The 10,515-nt window shown below is 40.0% G+C and overlaps 1 protein-coding gene across 2 annotated transcripts; it reads right to left on the bottom strand.

Moving 5' to 3' along the window:
• Nucleotides 1-390: 390 nt before the first annotated feature.
• Nucleotides 391-6,258, bottom strand: LOC137860649 (14 kDa phosphohistidine phosphatase-like). Of its 2 annotated transcripts, XM_068691158.1 has the most exons (4): nt 5,867-6,258; nt 5,354-5,478; nt 3,041-3,171; nt 391-587 (listed from the first exon to the last, which is right to left on the bottom strand). In XM_068691158.1, exons 1-3 carry the CDS (start codon nt 5,994-5,996, stop codon nt 3,079-3,081), a joined length of 348 nt encoding a protein of 115 aa, XP_068547259.1. In that variant the 5' UTR covers nt 5,997-6,258; the 3' UTR covers nt 391-587; nt 3,041-3,078. The 2 variants fall into 2 exon arrangements, with proteins under 2 accessions (XP_068547259.1, XP_068547258.1); XM_068691157.1 differs by lacking the exon at nt 391-587 and having other exon boundaries at nt 2,980-3,171; nt 5,867-6,257.
• Between the last annotated feature and the right edge of the window lie 4,257 nt (nt 6,259-10,515).

The raw sequence follows: 10,515 nt of genomic DNA, 5'->3' as shown, positions 1-10,515 counted from the left end.
AGTTGTGCTCTGCAAGCTGTCAGCTGTGATTGTGCTTTGGGATTTTTCTGCATCAGGCCTGGAACCTACCGATGACAGACAAGTACCGACTACAGACCAAAAAACAAAAGGAAGTTTTAGCTTCGGCAGATCAATGAAGTACTGTTAACAGTTCTTCCTTTCAAAACTGGGAAGTTGGAAACATCACTACCACTTGCTATTTTCCATACCTGAGCCTTAAAACAAATCACTGCTTACACAGCGACTTAATAGCTTGTTCTACACCTGCTAGGTCTAGAGATGTTTCCAAGAAGGGTACCTGAAGTCATAAGAAATCCTGACCCCTGTAACAATAAATATGATGAAGAACAAGAATCTCATGTATTTTTTGAATAAAGAAGACAATTAGAATTGCCTACTATAATTCTTTATCTGGAAAATATTACATGATCAATCTCACCTTCAGTTTTAATAATATTCCTTTGCTCAGCATCCTTATTATATTTTTGGCTTGCTCAAGCAGCTCTGTTTTCATACAAATACAGAATCAGATTTTTTAGGACTTTCAAGTGAAGATCGCTAGAGCCACAATCACAATGATGGTGCACCTGCAAAACAGGAATCCCAACAGTGGAATTAAGTTCCCGTTTTTAACATTACTGAAGTGAATCAATATAGGATGTTTTTCTCGGGTAAAATCAGCATTGGGATCTCCATAAGTTCAGATGAATTCTAGTCTGTTCTTAGAAGCCCATAGATACTCTCTGAGAGGAAGCAGAATTAAAGTTTTGTGGGCTCATTGTGCTGTTGATGTTTTAACATCAGTAATGAAGTTGTTCTTAGATTAGGGAAACCAGTAAGGCTTTCTCCCCTTGCCAAATCATCACCACCCTCATGACCAGTTTCCTGCTTTTTTCATGATCTGGAATAAAAAAAAAAAAACTTGTAATACTTGTACATCTACTTAATTGCCAGGATAATTAGCATTTCCCCAAGTTAAATTTCAGTAGAAAATAACAGAATTTAGAAGACCCTCAAAAATCTCTTTCTGATAATACAAACATCAGGCTCAGTTTCTTGGATGAGAAAAAGCGTTCAACTGGCAACTCAATTTTCAGCTCTTTCCAAGTCACCCCTTTTCTCCCCCGGCTCCATCCCCTTACTTTTTAAGAGAGTCATTACAATGAGAAATCCGGTCTAAATTATGTCCTTCTCGTAAGTATTGTGGAGAGAAACATTAAAATCTGTCATAAAATGTTTCAGGAAACTAAATGAAAAAGCTTGTTTACTTTAGCAGGCGCTGTGCTTAACTGATGACTTCCTCTTGAAGACTATTTGCTAATTTTGGGAAATGACAGGATTAAAAAAACAGATCGGTTTGGATACTGGCACTAGTTAAATGGCATCCGTTACAGTTACTTTGCTAAATGTTAGGGGAAAAAAAGCCCTGAGGAAAATACAAGTGGGAAGCGCTCAATTTGCAAATTATTGACTTGCATGCTATTCTTGGTAACTAGGTACAGAGGCGAGTAATCATTTTCTAAAATCAAATTCTTGGTAAGAAAAACCCAATGCTATCATAGGAACTGAAGTGGCGCAGACAGAACAGCAATGTACAGAAGCAAACAGCAGATAAATACAGCAGCACACAGAGGCACTGGAGGAGAAAGTCAGAGGCCACACAAGAGACCTGAAGCACCAGGTTCGTATCTTGCCTCTGGGTGATTATTGGGATGGAAATACCTGGATTTTTTCTAATGAGGAGTGTGACAAAAAGGTTTGAGGATGAGAACAGGATTCCCCTCTGCCCAGCCTCTGGTGATCAGTAAGTCAAAAAAAAAGGCCATCAGGTGCCCTTCATTGGATGCCATAGTAGCTAACTTAACATTTCTTTCACCTGGGCACATGAGGAGTTAAACAAGAAATCAGTCGCTGCTGCCAATCCAGCTATTCAAAATTCTGTGATCCAACTGGAGGCAGTTGCAAATACGCTGAACTGATGGTGAGTTATATTCCTAGAAGAGGCAGCCACTCCTGATGTATATATACATGACTCACGGGCAGTGTCCAAGGACCCGCGATTAACTCTGAGCCCTTAAAAGGAACCACCCCTCAGTGCAAAAGAGCACCAGTGATTAAAAATCAAAACAAATGTACAGGAGAGTGATGGAGGGATAAGTGAAATCATTCTGTTACTGCTTTATTATTGTGATAGAAACTGGACTAACACCTCTCCCATTTCATTCTGGTTTGAGTTCTTCACATTGAAAAGAAAAAGCCACTGGAGACTACGGATACTGTCAGAAAAGCTTAAGGGTCACAGCAATCAGGATTTGTATACAGAGATCTCCTGATGACTGCAAGTCAACAGTGTGAGCAAGAGAAAAGGTACTGCTTTGAAAACCCACAACAGCATTCAACACAACATCAACAGGAAACAAAGTGAAAATTGCAGCAAGCATCTTCACAAATGAAGGGCAAAAGCTTGCTTCAACAGGTGGAAACAGGTGCCCGAAAATTAATCCTGACCCTGCCTAGGTATACGAGTTCTGGTTGGGTTGGTAATTATAGTCCTAGAAAAGGAAAAAGTCATTACGCTCATGAGAAATAAAAGAAGAACAGAAGAATAAGAATGAGAAGATTTACATTATTGCCCCCCCTTCAGTTTTTATAAGCGTGAATAAGAAAGTTGAACAGCCAGAAGAGAAATTGGAAAAAAAAAATGAAACCACCAGAGACAAAAGGATCAGAGAACAGGTTTGGTCCTGGGGCATTAAAGGTGATGGCAAAATCCTGATATACCCTGCAATGCATCAGTGAGATAAAACTAGATGAAAAATTGGAGGTAAGGTGATGTGGGAGTGTTTCATTAGGCGGCAAGTCAAAAGGAGCATGAAAAAAAGCTGAGAACCGCAAAATTTGCACAAAGGAATGACTTGAAAAGTAAGTAATCCCCAGGTATCTCTAACAGTGCTATAAATTACAGCAGAGACCAGTTACTCCAGATTTATAACATGCATACAGACGCGTAGTTTTATTGAAATACAACTCAAAAAGTTACCAGTTTTGAACTGCATGTCACATTCGTAAGTAGCCAATTTATTTCTTGTCATCTGACCATGTAATTTCATAATCTGTATACACTTTTTTCAATATCTCTACAGTCACTGAATGATCTGCTTTTCCATAGCCCTGCAAGAAAGAACAAGAGTTTATTAGACAAGTACAGAAAGCAACTCCACAGGACCATTGAGTTCTTGTCAACACAAATTATCCAGTTACGTGGTTTGACACTGCAAGTAGCTCAAGTACAAATTAGAAATAAACATAGGCTCTAAAAGAGTTGCTCTTGCAGTATCAGTTTTTTTTTTTTTTATTATTGTCATCTCCAATTCCCTCCGCCCCAATTTGTAGAAAACAAATGAGTCAATCTCCAGGAACAGAAGCTGCACTTTTTTTTACACCGTAATTTCTCCAGCAGAAAGATTGCTTTAAAATGCTCCCAACCCCTCAACCATAATATTTACTGAATGTTCTTTTTAAATCAGAGTATATTGACCTATTTCAATGTATGAGCATATGAGCATCTGATTTGGCTCAGCTAAAAGAAAACAGAACATGAAGCCATATGTGTGAACATCTGAGTACTATTTTAGCCACCAAAGAAACCACACTTTCCATGTTTTATGTATTTGTAATTTTTCCTTGGTTGGTAATAGCATAATTTTAATTGTGCTTTTTTTTTTTTTTTTGCCACTGAAACTCCAAGCTAAGGCAAGGTCAGATGACCCATCTCATTTTTAAGCCTCATTTAAATCACTGATCAGTTTTAGTCCTGCACTGAAATTTAAGAGATGTGGTAGAAAGTGCCTTTCCCTCATCTTGAATGACTGAAGTTATCTATAATTCTGAAATAAATCCAGATTAATAGTTTTTCCCCGTCAAAAAGACTTCACTGCACAATAGTGTAGTCTGCTGATAAAAAATGTTATTTACAAGTTACTGTCATTTTCCAGTAATATTTAGTAGGAAACATTTAACTCAGAACACTGAAAATAGTTCAAGATTGCATTATCATACAAAATATACTTATTCATCACTGACTCTGCCTCAGAAGAAACAACTTAAGTAAGCCAGTGTTAAAACTGCACAGGATGAAATTGATGCATTACAAAACACAAGCTTTTCAAAAATACCAGAACAAACAACTATATCAAAAATACTGCAGGTTTATACTTTCAGCTTTACATCACAGATCTACAGATCACTCTTGCTTTGGTAACCACTTTGAAGACACCACTCAGCTTCGCAAATTAACAAGACATCATCTACTTCAAAAGAAGTTTCTCTGATTTTCATAAAACACTAAGATAGTGCTGTTTTTAGAGACTGACAGCAAATCTCCAAGTGAAGAAAAGCATCAAAATAATTAATATACAAACCTATAGCCTACTATTGAGGTCTTCTGAATCTCCATATCTCTACCAAACAGAAGCCCTCATGAAATAATAAAATTATTTCACCTGGGGCTCATCTGTAAGCCTCAAGGTACCAAAAGCAGAGAAACAAAGTACTTGCCATAGACTTTGGGTTACAAGAGCAAGATCTGATTGCTGCTTCTAACACTAAATTGGCAGCTTATTTAGTAATGCAGGTGCTAAGTCTCATCCAGAATGCAATTATAAAGGGCATCCACAATCAAGAGACCTTGACAGAGTATTACCCACTGCCTTCTCTCAGCACACAAATCTAAAGGAGTATTTTTTTTTAACACATGATTCCAGGTGGCAGGAGTTATCTTGGAACAAAAGCAGCAGTAACATTTAAAAAGACTTTAACACATTCAAGGCCCAGCTTTGACTGCTCATCAGGTTAAGGTTAGCACATGTGCAGTAGCCATCACTTTCCATAAAAATTTTTATTAACTTAATAGAGTCATTTTGGATTTGTCTACACTAAAAGCCTATAATCTTTACTTGCAGTTATTACCACTTAATAAGTCTTTTCACAAAGAAATTTAACTTGCACAGAACAGAAGCGTCCTGCTTTCCAGCCAGCCAACTCTACAGCTGGATCAGGACCCTACAGCTGCAAACATTCCCACTCTGGCTCAAAGCCTGACACATTGAGTTAAGAAATCCTAACTTCCACTTTTAGCCTTGATTATAATCATCATTCAGCATTATCTGTTCTTTTTGTTTTGGTCTCCTGCCTTCAAAAACAGTGTTTTTCTAACCTACCCCACAAGCAAGCCAGGCAAGTTTCCCAGTTAATGTTTACACTCTGATTTAGAGTGCTGAAAGCCACTGTGCTATAAAACAAAAATCCCAGAACAACAACAAAAAAATTGACAGAATACAGGAGAGGCACTTACTGTAGAGAGCCCAAATACCCTAATTTTCTTGTCTTTGCTATTATGATCAATTTTCCCTCCTCCGAGGCACTTGCATTCGTATCCCAGCTTTTCCATTTCAGGATTCACTTTTTCAAATATGTGATCTGCACAAGGAGAACAGTTAGAGCTATTAGAAGCTGTGCTGTGCATCGAGCAATCTAGAACTCTTATTTTCAGCTATTTTCAACTATTTTTCCCCCCATTCCCTTCGTTCGCCTGCGAGGCAGAGGGCCGTTTCTCTAGATAGGCGCAGGCTGCACTTATGTTTATATCACTTGGGGAGCGCGTCGCGCTCAGCTAACGGTTTGTGGGGCTTGGAAACGGCAGCAGAGACCAGGGATCATCCCCCACATTTTTTATTTGCCTCCTGAGGGGCTGAGGGAAGGGCTCTCCTTCGCCTGGAAGCCCGCGGCCGCGCTGAGGGAGGCGGCCGGGCGCTGAGGCAGCGCGGCCCCGCCATGAGTCGCGTCCCCCCCGCTGCCCGTCACCCACTGTGGAACTCGGCCGCCTTGGTGCCCCTCACGATGTGGCGCTGCCCCTCGCCTCCCGGCCGCTGCAGCCGCACCAAGATGTACTTGAAGGTGCCCTCGGGGTCGATCTCCACATCCTGCACCGCTGCCATGGCGGAGCCCGCAGAAGCAGAGCTCCCAACGCGCCCTGCATGGCGTCGCCCCCAGGCGGCGGCGGCTGCCGGGCACCGTAAGGCAGCGCGGACGCCCTGCACCAGCAGTTTGTGAGGAAAAATTCTTAAAGATTCGCCCTCGGAGGGCCGAGGGCTGCACTTTTCAACGATTATCTTCCTTAACTACTGTTTTTTTTGCCCCGTGAGGGGTAAGGAGGCTGTGCCCGGGCTGGCTTCTCTGAAGGAGGGCTCAGTGCTGTGCAGCATAACGCCCACAAGGGCAGACAGCATTGCACTGTGGTTAAAAATAACCTCCTAAAAGCAGGCACCCTAAAGGGTTTTAAAGCTCCGGGGAAAAGCTCCCCTTCCAGGCAGGCTGTGGGACGCCGCCATTTTCCTTCTACCTGCCAGAGATTTGTGCACCCTCTGCAGAAAAACAGAGGTAAAAAGAAGAGAACTGCAAGCTTCTGTAGGCTGCTGTTCACACATTAGATAAAAGCCTACCTGCTGTTCATCTCATTTTAACGTGTGCCACCTGAGTTAAGTAAGCACACGGCTTCACTGTAAAGTCACAAGTATCTGGAATAAATTAGATCAGATACCAAACCAAAAGGACATATGTTTTTTCCTTCCCCCCATCAATGGAGCAAAATTTAAAATGCTTTATGAGCAGATAGGTCTAACCTTTGCTATGTTTAGTTAGATAGAAGGAAGTTTAAAAACTTTGTATTACTCAGCTAGCTTCAACTGTAAGAAAATACAAACTTGTATCTCAAAATGAGGGTGAGAGGACCCTGGTCTGGAGGATGTGTTAGAAGAAGACGAGGTGAAGAACTCACGCTTTGCATATGGCTTTGGAGATGTAACCAGCCAAGCTCAATACGTGTGCATAAGTTGAAGAAGCAACAAGATAAGAAAGCAAAATGGCCCGAGCTTGTACAAGAACTGGGTTCAACCAGCAAACACAGTGAGGAAGACCATCAGTGAGCACAAGAAGACTCCAAAAGATCACCAGTAGAAACAAATGTGCATGTGTGAGGGACATGTGCATGTTTTAATGACTTCTGGGAGATAATATGAATACATTGATTACTCCCTGGAAATCTAATGAATATGTATATTTTGTTTGCATATAATCTTTGTATTTGAGCAACTCAGCACGTACACTAGGTGCAGTGATCCCCTGTGCGCCTTGCGCTGCAGTAGAAGAACGCCTGCTTTCTAAAACTCCAAATTCAGTGTTAGAGAGTTTCTTCGACCAGCTTGTACGCTATCAGTTTTGGCAACCCAGGTGGGACACAGCTCTTAAGCCTCAACAGTTCCTGGGATTGTGGAGCCTCAGCCAGCACTGAGGGTTTCTTGGAGAGGACACTGATCCCCAGACCAAAGAGGCCCTGAGCAAAGACCACTGTTTTGTAAGTACAAAGGCATTCTTTTGAAACATTTGTGTATCTATCCATAAGACCCAGCAAAAGCTACGCAGGTTTAGGTTTAGGACAGGGACTGGGATTAGAGTTCCCATTTGGTGTGAGAAAAAGAGGTTAGAGTCCCCAGCTTGGATAACTGTTTTGATTTGGTCTCTGAATTTTGTCTGCAGGTGGCAGATGCTAGAGATTTGGGAAAATCATTTGATGCAGCTTGGGTAATTTAACAGAAAAAGAAAGGGAATGCTAGATTGATTGCTGTGCTAGAAGAAACTTATGATCCTTGAAGAGGACTTGGAGGTAGATTTAGAGGGGTTTATCAAGGAAGAGAATATGGTAAAGACTGCTGAGGCCCCCCTATAGGAGGAACTCAATGTGTCTATTGTAGGAAGGAGGGACACTGGAGATGAATATCCATTACTATATGGGCCCAAAGGACTAAATATTCCTATAATGGCCATAGAAGCTAGAGAGCTAAGGGGACCAGAGGAAACTTCCCCAGCAGAACCTCTGGTTGAAATTAAGCTGGAAGAAGATGAAACTGATACAGAATGTTTAGTTGATACAGAGGCCACTTACTTGGTTTTAAATACAAATAAACATGAATTAGGATATGATACTATAAGAATTACTGGTGTGGCAGGAAAGTTGGAAACAAGGCCCTTCTTTAAACCCGTAAAGTTTTAAATTGGAAAGCAATAGGTAACGTCAATTTTTGTATCTGTCAGGTGCACCAAAGTTATTAATATGTCGAGTCTTATTGGAAAAATTAGTGGCTGAAACAAAGTTTTAAAATGGTGAAGTAGAGGTATTAATGCCTGAATCTAAATTTGTCCAAGCTTCAATGATGTTATTACAGGAGACTGAACAAGGGGAAGGAGAAATCCCAGTTGAATTTGAGGACACAGTGATTCCCATTGCTTGGGCAGAAGACATACCAGGAAGATCAAAGAGGGCTGAACCCATAAGGATAGATCTTAAGCCACGATCAGCACTGGTAAGATTTGCAGCAATATCACTTAAAATTAGAAGCTAAAATTGGGTTAGTCCCTCTTATATGGATATTTTTAGAATATGGGGTGTTGAGGGGGTGTGAATTTAAGTATAATGCTCCAATTTTACCCATTAAGAAAGTTGATGGGAAATCTTACAGGTTAGTCCAGGATCTGAGAGGAATGAATCAAATTGTTCAAGATATTCACCCTGTGGTAGTAAATCCATATACGTTATTAACTACTCTTACTGAAGAACAAGGATGGTTTACAGTTTTAGATTTAAAATATGCCTTTTTCTGCATCCCACTTGATTCTGAGAGCCAGGAATTTTTTGCCTTCAAATGGGAGAACCTAGAGATAGGAAGGAAAACTCAATGTACTTTGCAGTATTACCACAAGGATTTAAAAATAGTCCAACAATCTTTGGAGATTAGCTAGCAAAAAATATTAGAATTATGGAGACAACAAAAAGGGAATAAGACAATATGTTGATGATATACTACTAGCTGGCAACCCTTGGGAAGAATGTCTGGAACTGACAATGAAATTTCCTTGGACTCAGTGGGTATCCAGTGTGGAAGGAGAAGGCTCAAATTGCACAAGAAATTGTACAATGTTTAGGGTTTTGAAATCTTAAAGGGACAGTTAAATACTGAAAGGAAGCTACTTGCCAACTCCCAGAAACTCAATGTTTATGATTTAAGAGGTTTCTTGGGAATGGTGGGATGGCATCACACGTGGATTACTAATTGCAGACCAATGGTGAAACCTTCGCATGAATTTTTGGAATTACCAAGGGGCTCCCTTCAGTGGACCAATGAAAGGCCGAGTCAGCTTAAAAGAGCCTTGATGGAAGCCCCATTTTTAGGGCTGTCTAGTTTAAAAAAAAAACTTTTGAACTCTTCACCTATGAAAGGAAGTCTGCAGCCCTCAGTGTCCTGCCCCAACACTTGGGGGAATGTAAGTGAGCAGCAGCATACATTTCCAAGAAAATGGATCCAGTAGCTAAGCAATGACCTGGATGCTCAAAATTTTTTAAAAAGTATTATACTGGCCTTCCAGCTCCAAGTGGATTAGGATTAATGCTATTGCTGACCACCGTATGTAAGAAATACAGACTTGTACCTCAAAGTGAGGGCAAGAGGACCCAGGCCTGGAGGACATGTCAGAATGTGAGGTGAGGAACTTGTGCTGTACATATGGCTTTGGATGCATAACCAGCTATGCTCAGCACACATGCCTAAGTTGAAACAAGAAGATAAGAAAGGAAGATGGCCTGAGCATGTGGAAGAATTGGGTTCAACATGCAAACACTGAGGAAGATTAATGACCATCAGAAGAAACAAATGCATATGTGTGAAGGATATTTGCATGTTTTAATGACTCTTGGGAAATATGAATACATTGATTATTCCTTGGAAATTTAATGAATATGTATGCTTTGTTTGCATATAACCTTTGCAGTTGAGCAATTCAGCCCGCATACTAGGTGCGGCAATCCCTTGTGTGCCTGGCACTGCAAGAGAAGAATTCCTGCTTTCTGAAACTCCAAACTGAGCGTTAGAGTTTCTTTGACCAGCTTGTACAGTATCAATATCAACCTATTGATTGTTAGGTTTATGTTAACTACAAGAAAAAAAAACATATTTTCTTACAGTACTGATATATGGGCATAGTCCTTACTCAGAACAGCAGTACTATGTACATTTTAAAGTCTACAACTTTTAAAAAAAAGTTTCAGTCTACTTCTATAAACAAGTTTCAGCATAACTACACCTTTGAAGTAACATATGAATATATAAAGCTAGCAAGTCATTATTAACATGAACTTCTAGATGTATATTATGTAGCTTAACTATATAATATGATGAAAGCAACATGTTACATAAGCCTGAAGCATAATATAAAAAAGCAAAATATAGGAAGAATACCACCTAAACATAGCCCTACTTAATATGATAAATATAATTTTTATGTTAGAAGTTATCTTTTAATTTGCTTGATTTCTAATCAGGGAAGATTATTTACTTACCTGTTTTGTTAGTTACCATAAATCTTAACATTTTACTATTTCAGATATTACCTTTATTTATCTTTTTA

This window comes from Anas acuta, chromosome 8 (assembly GCF_963932015.1).
Source record: "Anas acuta chromosome 8, bAnaAcu1.1, whole genome shotgun sequence".
Taxonomy (NCBI): domain Eukaryota; kingdom Metazoa; phylum Chordata; class Aves; order Anseriformes; family Anatidae; genus Anas; species Anas acuta.
Note: the sequence above shows the minus strand (reverse complement) of the source record. Positions and strands in the feature narration are given on the sequence as shown.

What these genes read in the sequence shown, in the direction of transcription:
- LOC137860649 (XM_068691158.1), bottom strand. Translation starts at nt 5,996, where the DNA reads ATGGCAGCGGTGCAGGATGTGGAGATCGACCCCGAGGGCACCTTCAAG. An exon ending in CAAGGCGGCCGAGTTCCACA is followed by an intron (nt 5,479 to 5,866) that starts GTGGGTGACGGG and finishes CTCCTTGTGCAG; the next exon opens with ATCACATATTTGAAAAAGTG. An exon ending in GGGTATTTGGGCTCTCTACA is followed by an intron (nt 3,172 to 5,353) that starts GTAAGTGCCTCT and finishes TCTTTCTTGCAG; the next exon opens with GGCTATGGAAAAGCAGATCA.